The sequence below is a fragment of the Pezoporus wallicus genome, unplaced genomic scaffold (genome assembly GCF_028554395.1).
Source record: "Pezoporus wallicus isolate ANWC-B61680 ecotype Strahan unplaced genomic scaffold, APGP_CSIRO_Pwel_v1 contig_6944, whole genome shotgun sequence".
Classification (NCBI taxonomy): domain Eukaryota; kingdom Metazoa; phylum Chordata; class Aves; order Psittaciformes; family Psittacidae; genus Pezoporus; species Pezoporus wallicus.
This window is the reverse complement of record NW_026636656.1, coordinates 741835-757238: the sequence shown is the minus strand read 5'-3', so window position 1 is coordinate 757238 and position 15404 is coordinate 741835. Positions and strand designations below refer to the sequence as shown.

The 15404-nt window shown below is 36.4% G+C and overlaps 1 protein-coding gene across 1 annotated transcript in view; it reads right to left on the bottom strand.

Annotated features, from left to right (window-relative positions):
* The window catches only part of DZIP1 (DAZ interacting zinc finger protein 1), a 41829-nt gene that overhangs the window by 8909 nt on the left and 17516 nt on the right, over positions 1-15404 (bottom strand). Inside the window, exons 9-14 of the mRNA XM_057401121.1 lie at positions 14255-14317; positions 12856-12996; positions 11649-11697; positions 10308-10364; positions 3280-3339; positions 151-296 (exon numbers count right to left, since the gene is read on the bottom strand). Of these exons, the coding sequence (XP_057257104.1) occupies positions 151-296; positions 3280-3339; positions 10308-10364; positions 11649-11697; positions 12856-12996; positions 14255-14317 (516 nt within the window). The remainder of the gene's footprint in view (positions 1-150; positions 297-3279; positions 3340-10307; positions 10365-11648; positions 11698-12855; positions 12997-14254; positions 14318-15404) is intronic.

The following is a 15404-nucleotide window of genomic DNA, read 5'->3' as shown; positions in this document are numbered from 1 at the left end:
ATTGATGGCCATCCTCTCAGGTTAATGAATTACACTTATTTGTAACGTGGAAATTCAGCTTTGGATTTTATAGGCTGAGGGTTGTGGTACAAGAGTGAAAGACAATACCGAAAGTGGGACAAAGATTCAAATAACTCAAAATAATCTTACTGCTTTAATTCCCAAAGATTCCAGCTTCTCCTCCAAGGCTTGCTCCAAAAATACTCGTAATTTTTTAGTTAAAGAAGGATCAGTCTTCAAAGCATTTAATAAATACTGGTTACTTCTACTTGTTTTACGATCAACTCTCTCAGTTTCTAAAATAAGAATGGAAAAGTGCACTTAAGAGACACTTGAAAAACCTACAGTACATGGGACAATTAAGAACTGCTCTGAAGCATGCATTTTTGATAAATACCATAGACATACATGTGCACTTTTGGTCTCCATGGAATTGTATTCCTTTTAAAATCTTGGGCTACCTTACAAAAGTCAGCTCACCTGGAATCTATATCTCAGCACCTCATACCACCACAAGTATCCTTTACTTTTCTTGCTACAAAATCACTGTAAAGTTATATGCCTGAATATTTAGCAACAAAGATCTTTACTACTAGAACTGTACTTGGTAACTTCTGATAATGAAAGACCATCCTCTGATAACTAAGTTCTCTAAAAGTGTTCTTTCAAATCAAAGCTGAAGTCTAGCAGGAATTAAAACAAGAATATACCAAACTTATTAAGAAAAGCTTTAAACAATGTAATGCTCCCTAATGAGAAACACCTACTGAAACTGGATCTTCGGAAAGTAGTAACACTTTCAAAAGTCTTGGTAAAGACAAAACCTGAGTCTGAGGTTTTCTCCAAAACTCAATCAAGGACAAAGTTCAGTGTCGTGTTTTCTTCTATGCAGGTCTATGACATCATACATACTTGAAAGCAGACAAAGAAGTTTCTATCTTCTTCCCTTGCTTTAAGCATCAGTAATGACAGAAACTCTTATGCAAGAAATAAAGAATTATCTAGACAGATTCTTTCATTGAAGAATCTTGACATTTAAGTTAGGCTAAAGTATTATAAGGTCATACAGGGGAGTAAAGAAGCAAAACATACCCATTTGGAACCTGCCTATAAAGGGTTTCTGGAAGATGAAATTTTACTGAATGCCACTTATGCCAAGTGAACCAATGATCTGCAGGACTATGGTAGCTGCTTCTGTCTGGCAGTGGTCAGCAAAGCTGGCAAAGCATACACAACATCCCAAGAAAGTGTGCTGTAAACCACACGCCCAACTTCACCCCCTGAAATGGTACATCTTGGGCAGGAGTTTGTTTCTTTCCAATATGCCTTACAAGGCAGCAGAGTCATTTGCCAGCCCACAGACAAAGATATAAATGAAGAAATAATCCCATATTATGACTTTTAAATGTTTTCTTTCAAAATAAACATGCAACTTTTTCTATTTTTAAATAATGGTTGCTTAAAAAGCAGCTCCATTTACTTTTCATTTTTCTGTAAGGGAAAGATAAGCACCAGGAAGAGGACCCAAAAAAGTCTCAAGATACACAAATGGTATATTAGGCTACTGTGCAGGATTGGCTTCCAATAAATAAAAGAACTATAGGTAATGCAGAGTGAACAACAGTCCAGCTACCATACTAACAGATCTGTGTTAAAGAGGACAGAATCCAGCTGAAATCTTACCTGGCTTTGGGAACTGTGTGGGCAATTTAGTCCCTGACAGAGGTGGGATGAAAAGTGATTTGAAAGTTGAGTCCTAGAAGAGGCAAACTGCTGGTTGGTGAGGAAACAGAGATCTATCAGATAATCCCCAGTCAGGAAAAGGTGCATTATATAGTATGAAAAACTCCCAGAAAGCCAGACAGGAGACATTTTAAAATGGAATGCTTCAAGGAGCCTTCTGAAAATCCCACTCCTTTCAGATGTTAATCCTCACAATAAAATAGATCAATGTAAAATAATTTTAAAATTCCTAATTGCTACATACTAATATGTGTAACAAGACTATCCAGCATTATCCTTATTAACGAAAATATTCTTTCTTGCTAATTAACTCAAGCCAAATCCTCTTTGCCAGAGCCAACTAGTTACGGATCTATTTTCTCCCTCATTCTTGGGTTTTTTAAAAAACAAACCCTAAATGCTAGATCTAACAACTTTGAAGAAAAGGGACCCTAAGTCTGGATCACTGTCTCAGCTCCTACATAATTCTATGAAATAATGCACCAAGTCAAGAATTTTCACACTCCCCCTTACAAATAGCTGTCACCAAAACCAAAAAAATCTGGGTCTATCTTTTCAAACTGCATTCTTTCCTTCCCTCTTTAGTACTGCAGGCCATGCCTTTAGGCGCAGCAGAAGAATCAAAGACAATCCATCAAGAGAGATGATGGCAAGCAAGAGAAATAGCAGAAAGAATGGTAAATATGTGGGCAGTCTTTATTTCAGACTATTCAAGAGTCAATGGATTTTCCCTAGGGAAACCTCTCAGTGACGCACAGATGTATTCAAATAATAATTCTGCTTTCAAAACAGCATAATCCCTTAAAAAATTTAAACTAATTGGCTATAAGGTTCAAGACTGATACTGATTTTTGCACACAGTACAGATTATTATACTATTCAGCTATTTCGTGTTTCATGTAAAGTACTGTTAGCCTTCTTCAGGAGAAGAATACCATGCAGGATGAATCAATGCTTTCTGTTCTGTCACTGTAAATGTGGCCTTGTCCAAGTTTTCCTCAGATGAAGCAGAAGAACAGCTGCCAACAGTGGGCTACATCATTTCATTTGGAATTGCACAACTCTGGCTGGATCTGTAGCTGCTTAGAGGTAGGTGTAATTTAAGATTACTTGCAAAAGTATCTTTTGGTGTGTTTGTGAAAGTAGGCAGCTTCAAACTCCACCACCAACTTCCTTCTTTTATCTGAACTCTTCACCCTCTTATGCAGAGTTTGAAAAAGAAGGAGCACCCACTGCAACAGCATCAGCATCAAACATTTTTGCTCTGCTTAGCCCAAGTGCCTCTAGACATATGGAATATGCCTGCTTCAAAAAGTTTGCCAGACTTTCACAAAAACATTGAATTTGGATAAGGAAATGGTAATATTTACAAGCATCAATAGCAAATAGGAGACTGACACAAACAAGGAATGTTCCCACCCAAATCACATAAGCATGCTGAAATACAATGAAAACCACCACAGGTATCAAATAATATTTACTTTTTTATTTCCAAGAAACACATGCCACTGTACTTTTTGCTGAACCAACCATTACCTTTTTCCTCTTCTGAAAGCTCCTCTATGGGCTCCAGCATATGTACCAAGGGTGCCTGCTCTAACAATGAGGAAGAACAGGAACACCAGACAAACAGGACAGAAAAAGGTCAAGGTCCAAAGTGCGAAAGGCAAAAAAAAAAATACGCTGATGTCAACTTTCCTGATTGCTGACAACCTGCTGAACAATCACAAACCTCATGCATCATGACTTCTCACTGCCTTGGTGGTACACTTTTGTAGAGAAGACCCTAATACAATGGTCACTTCAGGAGTGATCCAGTTGCCCATGCATGTGTGTCTACTGCCATCAGAGCTTTAAACCATCAGCACAGGGCTGGCTGATAGCTCAACACAACTATAGAGAACCCCATACCCTTCTGAGATGGCACCCAAAGGCCAGGTCGGATGTTTTTAGGCATCTACAATGACAAGACCACCTAGAATTAAGTAAATTAATACTATCATTCATTTCCCATAAGAAGAATTTTAATTTTACAATTTATTGTAAAATATTGTTCTGTGCAATTTGATACCGGAAGTTTACAAAGGCAAGTGAAATGGACAGGCACAGAAAACCTCAAAAACATATGGGAAAAATGTTAACTTATTATTCTGCGGAATTATTAAGTACTGAATTTGTACATGCAAAACGTAAGGAAACTTCACATATATATATTTACGATAATTCCCAATAAAACTAATTTAAAAACTCTTTTTGATCACTCCAGTATAGTGAGAGTCAGTATTACCATGTGCTTTAAAGAAATCATGAAATGTCCTGTGCTGAAAACAGCTTCCTAAACACATTCAAATTATCATTCCATAGGCTGCCAGGTACAAAGTACTGCTGTACTTAAGTACACTCTAAAATACACTCTGTAGACTTCAGATATAAGAGATGCATGAAAATGCTTATATGTAGATTAATAAAAATCCAGTTTTTAAAAATGTTAATATTCCCCTTCCATAAATTATTTCAATGAAAACTAGAAATTGAGTTTCTTCTAGGGTTTATGACAAAACCAGAGATGTGCAGACTACACTTAGAGCGTTCAACTAATGGCAGTATAGAAGAATACAATTTACTGGCCAGTATTTTGGCCAGGTGTTGTTTTTTTTTGCCTCGGCCTTCATGAGAAACCTCAGGTACTATAAATGGTCGCTACACTCGATGGCGAGAAGGGAAGGAAATGACACTGCAGTAAAGATGACTGCTTTTCAGTACTTCTTGTATAATGAGGTACAAACATAGATGCACTGTGATGGGTAATCACAGTGAAATGAGCACTTGGAACAAAGTGACACAGTCACATCTCCAAATTATTCTCCATCTAAAGAGGACTAAAACTGGTGGTGTAAATGTTTAGGTATGGTAGCTGCTCTCTCCATGCTTTCCATACTTGCAGCTATATTCAGCCTCTCACCTGCTTTTCCAAGCAGGTAACCAGATGTGCTCCCACATAATTTGTACTAAATAAAAAGTTCTTAAAAAAAAAAAAAAGCTTCTCACACCACCACAAGATGATAACAAGATGCAAATGTCAATATATTTTACCGAAAAAACAGCAAAACTGAGAGACAAGTAGGCTTCCGGTCTTTCAGACTCTAAGGTTGTCAAATTTAACAGCGGTCAAAGCGTTTCTGGGCACTTGAACATGATCCTCCACACTATTGGTACTGGCACACTGTTGCCCTGCACCAACTAACATTCTCCAAAACAGTGTTCGTGCACAGTTTGGGATCGTTCCCAAAAGCCTACACTGAGCCTGTTTTGGAGGACAGAGCCTGAAGCACAGATGAGATCTGGCAAGATTTAATTTAGCTGCATGGGCATTGAGGCCTCTGAGTTTCTTGGCTGGACTAGATAGTAAGCCAGTTGCTGTATAATTGGATTCAATCTATACTTGCTTTACCTGTACTTCACTCAAATGCAATCTGCTTAAAGGTGCTGACTCATCTCTGCACAAGCCCTTTTCTGGTAACTTGACAAGAAAAGCTCAGTCCTCAGAACTCAGACCTGAAAAGAGTCTGCTGATCTGGCAAAAAAGGTACTTGCTTCTTTTCTTCAGTATACTAGAAACAGAGGAAGTTAAAGATCAGTAACAGAATAGTTGCAAGAGCAAACCCAAAATGTATTACTGTTATGTGTAACACTGTTGTTCATGGCATGATGACAGAGGAGGCTGAATGCTAAGACATGGGGGAGTGTGGTATTTGGAAACACCAACTCCTCCAACATAAGCAGCCTTTTTCTTTCTCTTTACCATAAACATATTCTAAGAGATATTTATTAAACATCACATTGGAATCAAATCTAAAACAATGCTGCTGATACAGACTGAAATCCTAACTACTTTTAATTACTGTGAACTCTAGTTCATCCAACCTTTTTTTGCCCAAAATCTCTCCAAGCCACAATCCAATGCTAGCCTTAAACAAGTAATCACTACAACTTCTGATTTAAGAAGAGCCAGTTACCATCATGTCAATTATCAGCCCTAAACCTAGTTCAGCTGACCCTAGGAGATGCTGCTCTACGTCAGCATCTTCAACATCAGATCTTGCTGGTCAGGATCTTACTCCCACCTTTCATCCCAGCCTGAGTGTTGAACCCAGACAGACTACTTACCTTCTTTTCGGACTCACACCTAGAAATAAATTAGTTGTTCCTAGTTACGTCTTAGTTCGCTACTCCAGCTGAACAGCCATATTGTGTCCTTGCCTTACTGGAAGTGGATCCCAGAATTAGCCTTCTAGGCTAATTAGCAAGGCAGAAGGCATGTTGTTCTAAGCAGGTCACCTGCTTTGGACTACTAGGGTACTGGCAGAATTGGAGATTACATCAGTCTTGCAGTTCAGATCCAACCTCAATTATACTTTTTTCATTGACACAATGTGATTCCTGGCTCTCATCTCCACCCATTTCTTGGCTATAAAATAGAGATAAATTTCAATTTTATAATTAAACCAGTCAGGTTCTGCTAATACTTTGCTTAATTGATCCTTCTTAACTTGATCATAACTCTCTTTTCCAACCAATGCCTATTTAAACCTATTCCTAATCCTAATACAAGCTCAGTGATCCCTGTAAAACCCTGGTTCAGCAGTAAGAAGATGTCTCTGGCTGATACTAGCCCTTTGCAGATCCTACCATAAACCAGCAACTTCTGTTGTCATGGACCACCTTAACTCCAAAGCTAATTCAGTACTTCCTCCTCAGCAGTCTCACACCTGACCCTAGCCAAACAACATTATTACTAAATTCTCTACCTAGCCCCATCACAAATTCTAGACACATCCTCCATGTACGTCATTAGCTGGCCTCAGTCCCAAACCTACCCCTACCTTTATCCTCAGAAGAATAGCTCCTGTCAGCCTCATGCCTGAACCTAACTAAATGGCAGCTTTCAACACCAGTCTTTATGCAGGCTGGATGTACTCTTATCTCACTGGCCTGAATCAAGACTTATTAATACTAGCCATAATTAAGGCCAGCAACCTTAAAATCACCTCCACAATGATGTCTGTCATCCCGCATCTTTCAGAATATCTCTTCTGCCAGCTAATACACGTGGAGAGATAGAAGAGATGTATCAAAAGTCTTAATTTCTTCAGTGGATAATTAATTATACCACTGAAAAATTCTGTACCTGGCATACTTTGACAAATCATTTAATATCTGTTTTAAAAAAATATTTGAAGACAATTTCCATGCAGGTGGTGTAGGGAAATATATTTACCAATAATGAGGAGTTCAGGCTGTGTATATTTCAAGCATATCATACATTAATTGTCTGTTCTTATCTACTCGTTTCATTAAAAAAACCCACCAATATTCTGATCATACTACTGGAAAAAGAGTCTTCTGGCCAGCATTTAAAAGAGAAATGCTGTTTATTTCCTCTAAAATATTAAATGCTAAAGAACTTCTACCCTGATCAAAAGTGTAACAATTACCTATAGTGGAGTATCACCTACAGTAAGTACTTTGCACTTGCAGTATGAAAACCCAGGATAAAATGTAGAACTTCTCTGCTGTAAATTGCTGCACCTCTTAAAAGATGTAAGGACTGTAAGCCATGATAGTATAGTCATGATACACTCTTTTAATTTATACTCAAATTTCACATCAAAAGAGCTGCCAAACTTCATTTGTGATACCTGTAATTTTGACCATCATATTTGTATCAACACACTTCATATATTTTTCTCCTAACTAATCAATGGGAAGCCATATACTGCACACAGGCAGCATAAATATTAATTTTAAACCAATATTCTTAAATATTATAAATTTTTGACACTTACCTGAGGCCTCTAAGTTAGGAGCCTAGTCATCTCAGACTCCTACAGTCAACGAAGAGACATAGGCAAAGAGCAATTCAGATCTTAGTTCAGGTGAACCAAACTCTGAAGGTGCCCCTTTTCTCTGTTAACTGTCTAGCAAAGCTACTTTGCCTACATTTTCCTCAGATGCTTCAGCTATGTCCCTAATGATAGCTGAGCCTTAGTTTACGCCATGTTTAAAGACTGAGAGGTAGGTTTTAATCAACAACCTAATTTATGTATTTGTTTTTTTAATTACTGTCTTCAACATTATACCTGATATTACTGACCTAACAAAGATTAAATATTGAACAAGTATCAACATTTCAATGTAGGAGGCAAAGCCTGATTTTAAAATATGACTTTTTAAAATAAAAAATCATAATTAATCTGTTGCCTTGTTGTGAGTTTGACGTAATCTTGAAGGCTAAGACTTCAGTTATATCTGCACAAAACCCTACAGCTAGCTCAGAAATAGAGAGAAGAATTGTCAGCCAGGATGGCATTCAGGGCACACTATTAGCTCCTGCAAGAAATCAGGAATGATAATACAAAAGCACCAGGCTAACACAGTTATTGCACTACTTTACACCTAGCATACCTCACTTGTAACTTACATTATCTTTTCATTACACAGATTTAAGATGTGCAGAGTGAATACAAAATCTTCCAAGCAACTTCAAAAAGTGTACTGAAGTTCACATTGGAGAGCCTTTTTCCAGAATTAATTTTCTTTTAAGAAGAAAAAGAAAAGGAAGATATTCCATATGCAGGCAACTGCTTTGTAGGAAAACTACAGCTCTGGTGATTCCAGAGATGCTCTGTGCTAAATATATTTGTGAACAGAAGTTATGAGTGAGTGCTTGCATTTTGATAATGGCACAAGATGCAGCCATGAGTCATAATTCAGTATGTAATTCAATCCCTTGAGGAGCCCTGAAAATTTTGTAGAAGACACTATAGCCTCTGCTAACCTCTATATCCAGAAATTAGGTAGGGTAAGTTTAAAAAACTCCAGAAGGGAAGAAAGGGGACAGACAGAGAGACCTGCAGAGATAAACAAAATAATCATCAGCAAAGGAATCTGAAGGAAACACCTTCGTTAAGGTTTCATAATAAACTGATAGTGAATCTTTTGTGTATCAATGGGAGGAACAGCCTTTTCTATCTTAATAAGTTTCAGAAGGTGCCACAAACTTCCTATTTGGAACAGCAAGAAATTAGGAAAGATCTGATGACCTGATTAAAATTGTCAGAGTACAGAAAATACTAACGTTCAGAGAACTGTTTTCCTCCTCAGTACAAATGAAAGTAAATGCACTAAGAAAGCAATGCTTTACAAATTTGCTGTGTAAGCCCTTAGTAGCAACACTCTTCATAAAACTTGTTTCTTAAATTCTGGGCAACAGCTAAGCTACCTGCCCTGAGATCTCTTAGCAAGAGCCAGCACTACTGTGACGGTGCAATGAAGCTGGTTTGAATGAAAAAGAATGAGATTATTTAAAATACTTTTGCTAATAACATATTAGTACTTTTCTCCACAAAACATTTCATCTATACATTTTCACATAAAAAGCTTCAAGCAGTGAACTGCTAACCTTGAATATGTTAGGAAGAATTCTCTGTATTATTCAAATGATGTTACCATATAATGATCTATTTTCCTTCATTTAATAATTCTTGTCATTACAAATATTTTTAAATCAACACGTCATAATTTTCATTTCTTAATGAAGTTATATTGAAAGCTTCTGTTGTATACTGCCCTTCTCCCCGTATGCCTTTTCAGAACTTTGCATTTGTTGTACAAGACAAATTCTGTACATTTTTCTTACACAAATTCCATTTTGTCTCCCTATGACAGGTTTTAAAACTAAGAGATATAATGATTAAAAAATATTTAATTGCAATTCGGTGATTCAAATTATTAAACTGGTTTTTAACATTTAAGCACTTTACTTGCTCAAAAGGTCATTTTTCATTACTTTTCTACTTAAAATGCAAATAACTGATTGCAGAATATTGGTACGGCAACTATACTCTCCATTAATTTGCATATTGAGAAAGAAAACTATTTTCACAAGGTACAAAACAATGCAAATGGAAGTTCATCCCTTTCCCCCAATTCTAAACAGTATCACAATGCCCCAAGTTTAAATAAATAATGATCTATATTTAACTACAGATATACTCTGGAAGAACTATCTACACAGGATGGCTGTCTATTCTGTTTCTTCTTTTGTATTTTTCCTCCTTGCCATTAGACCTCACAAGAAAAATACACTATTTTGGGACTTAAAACCAAGTATCTCCACATATTTCCCTACACAAATCCCAGTACATGTATATACCTATCCAGTATATGCATATACCAGATAAGCACATTTTCTGTAAGAAAATGACATTTCATTTCCTCAATTAGTTTTATTTACCTTAAAGTGCTTCAACACTATACACGTGCTAGGAAATGTTCTCAAATTGTTTGCTTTTGGTTTTCATTTACTCTTTTCAATAGTACATCTTTACAATTACTTGACAGGCATTCTCAGTGCTGACATAGACATATAGCAAAGCAATTCCAAATACGGTCTTTCAATGTAACTAACTACTCTTACAGCTATGATTCAACAAGCAACACATTTGAGAAGACAGAGAGTTAGATTTGAAAGTACTGGATCTGGAACTATCAAAAAGCCTTACCATGCATCAGCTGTAGACTTGGTTTAGATTCTTGAAGATGCTCTACAGTAGTGTTCACTAAAATTGCATAAGAGTAAAAAAAAAAAAAAAAAAAGTATTATAGTAAGCAATACTACACATATACAGAGTCTAAAACATAGCAATATTTAATCACATTTATAAATCATTTAAATTTTTGCTTTAAGGAAGAAAACTTAAACAAATCATTTAGAAAGTAAAAAATGGTCCTTCACAACATAAAAGTATGTCTTTATATATGCTTAATGTTTTTAATACTTCTGGAATCAGGAAAAGAAACTAGTAACTAAATCATCAGTGAACTGGAATGTGATCATCTCTTTGGTCATATCTGTATGCTGTCTTTATGTCTCAGGAAAGAAGTCTTGGCCCAAAGCTACTTAGTTAAGTCTAACCTGATCAAGGCTTATATTCCCCAAAGAGGATCTACTACACAAAGCCTATACATATCTCATGTATAGAGTGTAGCCTTGGAGTGAATCACCGCTTCAATTCTACACTCCTCAGATAAGCTTGGGGCCTACGAGCAAAGTCACTTGTGTGCCATGGTCTTATACTTGACTGTTCTTTAGTGTGGCTGGATATCACAAGCTCTAGCTGAAAATGCGTACAGCCTTACTGTTACTATGTTCTCCTCAAACCAACCTACTCCCTGCTGCTAGATTCAGTTCAAACCAATGCCTTGACAGTAAAGCAAGATGGTTTCCAAACTGGGATCAGAATTAATTCAGATGTCATCATCTATTACAATAAACTTGTTTCAAGCCACTGAAACCGCAGCACCACCAATATGGGCGTTTGTGGTGCAGGACTAGATCCTAAAACACTATTACAAGGTTTAGTTACTTGTAGGACTTCAGATGTTAAAGCACCTCACAGACAAAAATGACAGAGTTAAAAAATTCTTTGAACATCTGTACCCTAAATGAAAAAATAATAATTTTTCTTCCAGTATTTTGGCTTTTGTGAGTTCTGCAGCCTAAGGATAGTCAAGCATGCCAAAACAATTAAAATTACACTTCATAAAGCAAAGCCTAAAGCTGCTTACATAATACAAAATACAGCTGCTGCATTTCACATCTCTTTACTATTCAAGCAATCATCTTTCTACATTATGATTCCTTACAGATGCAAAACATGAACTTTGCAAATCATGACATGAAAAGGGGTAGGTACCCTGTGAAACACAAAATGCCAATACTGATGTGATTTCAATAGTTAGTTAGTAAAGTTGATGTCTCTATGTTTTAATGAATTGTAACATTCATTTCAGCCAAGCTGCTGAAATCAGAAAATCTGATTTTTCTTACAGATTGTACTTACCTTCATATGGTTTAATGTTTCCAACTGACCTTGTGGACAATTCTTTAATCTAGAATAGGGAAGACAGATAAATAGTTACAAATGTAAATGATCAATATCTAAAAATGAACATTTAATACAAAATACCTAGTTTCAGTACTATTCCATAACAGAAATTATTGGTTATGATTTGGAGAGAAAAGTTACTACTTTTGTGGAACTCTGTTCTACTGCTTAATGTGTATTTCATTCATGCTTAATGACTACTGAAGACTTATTTCTGTTTGTTGTCTTTTGTGGACTTATGCTTTGTGTACCCTATTTTTTACAAACTATAAAGTGAAATGAGAGCAGGCTTAATAGACCACTTCAGCACTCACAGCTTCAATACTTTCTGCTTCAGCAATTCATGTTCAATTTTGCAAGTCCAGCTCCACTGCAGGGAAACACTTAATTACACGTTTATTTGAAATGTATGAACAGTTCTCCAGTCTGCTCTACAGTTCTGTCTATTTGACACCCAAGACATGCACTGAATGAAACTGAGAGTGTAGAGGAAACTATCTGGCTGTAATTCAGTCTAAAGAAAACAGTAAACTTGTGAGTCCACTACAAGCAAATCACTGAGTTGCTGGAGCATGTCCAAAGACCAAGGCAGCTGATGAAGGGTCTAGAGAACAAGTTTTATGAGAAGCAGGTGAGGGAACTGGGGTTGTTTAGTTCAGGGGAGACCTTATTGCTCTCTGCAACTATCTGAAAGGAGGCTGTAGTGAGGTGAGTGTTGGCCTCTTCTCACAAGTAACAAGCCACAGGACAAGAAGAAATGACCTCAAGTTGAGCCAGAGGAGCTTTAGGTTGGATATCAGGAAAAATTTCTTCATTGAAAGTGCTGTCAAGCATTGGAACAGGCTGCCTAGGGAAAGTGGTGGAGTCCCCATCCCTGGAGGTATTTAAAAGACGTTTAGATGTGGTGCTTTGGGACATAGTTTAGTGATGGACTTGGCAGTGCTAGGTTTATGATTGGACTCCATGATCTTAAGGGTCTTTACCAACCTAAGCAGTTCTATGATTAAAACAATGTTCTGCACTCCAATTCCCCAAACAGAAGTCCAAGCCATAGAGACACACAGTCAATATGCAGTCAGAGATACATCAAAGACCAAATGCCAGTAAAATGTTTCTCTGCGTTCTATGCTCTCTGAAACATCAAATGCTTCACAAAACAGACCTGCTTCTTCTGAGTAACAATCAGATCATTCTGCTCCTGAAGCCTCTGCCCCAACTCTTCTATCCTTCTCTTGTAAAAGGCATTATTTTTATTCAGGTCTTCTCTCACTGATAATTTAAGTTTCTCAATCTGTGACAGCAGCTAGAAAGCAATCAAAAGAAAAGTAACTTCATATTATTATAGAAAATATTTTAATACTAAACAGTTTAAATAAGCAAATGTCATGCTTAAATATTTTTAACTTTTTTTTCCTTTTCTTATTTTTTTTCCAGAAAAACCTTAATGTCTCCTGTGATTTCATTGGGATTTGCGTATTTTACAGCTGTCAGGATCACTTTTTATTTACACAAGGAAGGCTACCTAAATCTCAATACAAAGAAAGGGACATGCAAACACATTGCTGAGATTGCCTAAAAATAAGATTTCAGGAAACAGCATACAATTCTACAAAAATATGTGGTTATAAATACTATCAAATAATGTAATCAAATAAGGAGATGAGATGTGAATTTGCATGAAAAACCCTTTAGCTCTGAATGTAGAAAAAAAGGGAACAATATGTCTTAAGTGCACCATCCCAAAAGTAATACTTACATTACTCCTCCCTTATTCTATTCTTGCATTGTATGTGGGTGTATCATTAACTACATCCTTTTTGGGGAACGTTCCATGGTTCCTCCCCACTGCTTTCTTGCCAGAGGAGGAGAAGCATTGGTCAGACCACTATGATCTGCTCAGTTCTTACATGTTCACGCAGATGAAAGGAAAATGAAAGGAAAAGAAGCAAGAGAAACAAAGCTGGAAAGAGATTAAAAAGAAATGTAGACATAAAAAAAAAATCTGAGGAATAAAGCTCTGTATAGTAAAATACATAAACTGATGCAAAATAAAATGCCATGGTGTTTTTTCCTGGAAAAGCTGAACAGATTCTGCATTAGAAAGCTGCAACTAAAAAAGCAGCAGAGAAGTGACAGAAAAGAAGAAAAAAAAGGAGACATACGGCATAGGTACATGGCAGCAGAAGGTACAGGGCAGGTGAAAGCTACGTGTTGGCAAGTTATATCTAACTTTCCAGCATATCCATGTAACACAGAAAACACTGTATAATGACACAGTCCTTGAAGAACTAATTGTAAGCTCTTCAGAAGAGAGATACAGTTTCAAGTGTCTGTCAGATTCTTAAGTGACAAATTCTGTTTCAACCTCAGCCTTGACTGAAATGTCAAGCTCCTAGAAAAGAAAAAGGTAATAAATAGGTCTAAGAGGATACACTCTTACAACTCTTGGTATCTAGGCTTTCTAATGCAACAGATGTATTACAGCATATTCAGAACTACTGAAAGGGTAATAAAAGTAAGAAAAAAAAATCTCCTGTTAGTTGGTTTGCTCTGCCACTTACCAGGGACTTTTCTGTCTCATGGTCATGATTTAGGGCTTGTATTCTAGATGTCCACTTATTTTCCTGCATAGATGAAATTAATATTTACTCCTGTTAACAATACATTACCATTTTAGTTTGATATATGTAGCTCTACTTTTCTAAATAAAGCATAAATACGAAAAAGATTATTGATGATATGAAGCTTGAGTAACCCCATATTTAAGACCTAGAACAGTCATCAGCATGTTTTATACATCTGAGTATGGTTTTCTTACCAATCACTCTAGAAACTACATATCTGCTCTTTAATTTGTATCCATAGTAACTGTAAGAAATACACTAGTATTTTGATGCATCTCTGTGTATTAACAATTAGAGTAGTAAGAGCAGGGCTTTTTTTCCCAAAAATAATGTCATTTCAAGTACTCATTAGCAATGTATTTTGTGTAACGTTGATTAAAAAAGATATTAATGTATGAATTTCAGAGTGAAGTGGATCTTCCTTGATGAAATAAAAAAAGACCCATAAAGTAAAACTAACTGAAGTATCTAAACTTCTGGATGTTTAGATACTTCATCTTGATATAGGCAACTTTATATATCAGCAATAGACAAAGATCTTCACATTCCAAGAACCATGAAATATATAATGCATGTCTCAAAGCGTCAAAAAAAGGAGTAAAAAGGTTTGTGGGTGTTTCTTACAGTCTTTTTTTTTTTGTCTTTTTTTTTTTTTTTTAACAGGAACAACCTGGACACAGAGGTGAGTCTCAGAACAATGCAACAACCTTGGCCCCTGTGGCCCTTTCTAGCTCAATCTTTCCTACAAGTGGGACTTTGGATTGTCCAATTGATTTGCATCAGCGCCAGCATCTGTGCTGGTCAGATGATAATAGTCCTGGTACAAAAGTTTAACCTGCCAAGCTGAAGTGCTTCATATGGCCCAAAAGTCTTGTGTTAACAGATCCCATCAGAAAGTTTCTCAACTTTTTTTTTTCATCCTGGATAATGGACAATTCCAATTTTTAAGTGGCCTCACAGATGAGCAGACATAAATGCTTTACCAGAGCACTTTGGAACCGAACTGCAAGCATACTAGGTAATACTAGTTATATTTAATCACAAAGAATAAGAGAATATAGATAAATAACAATTAGTTCATTTATAA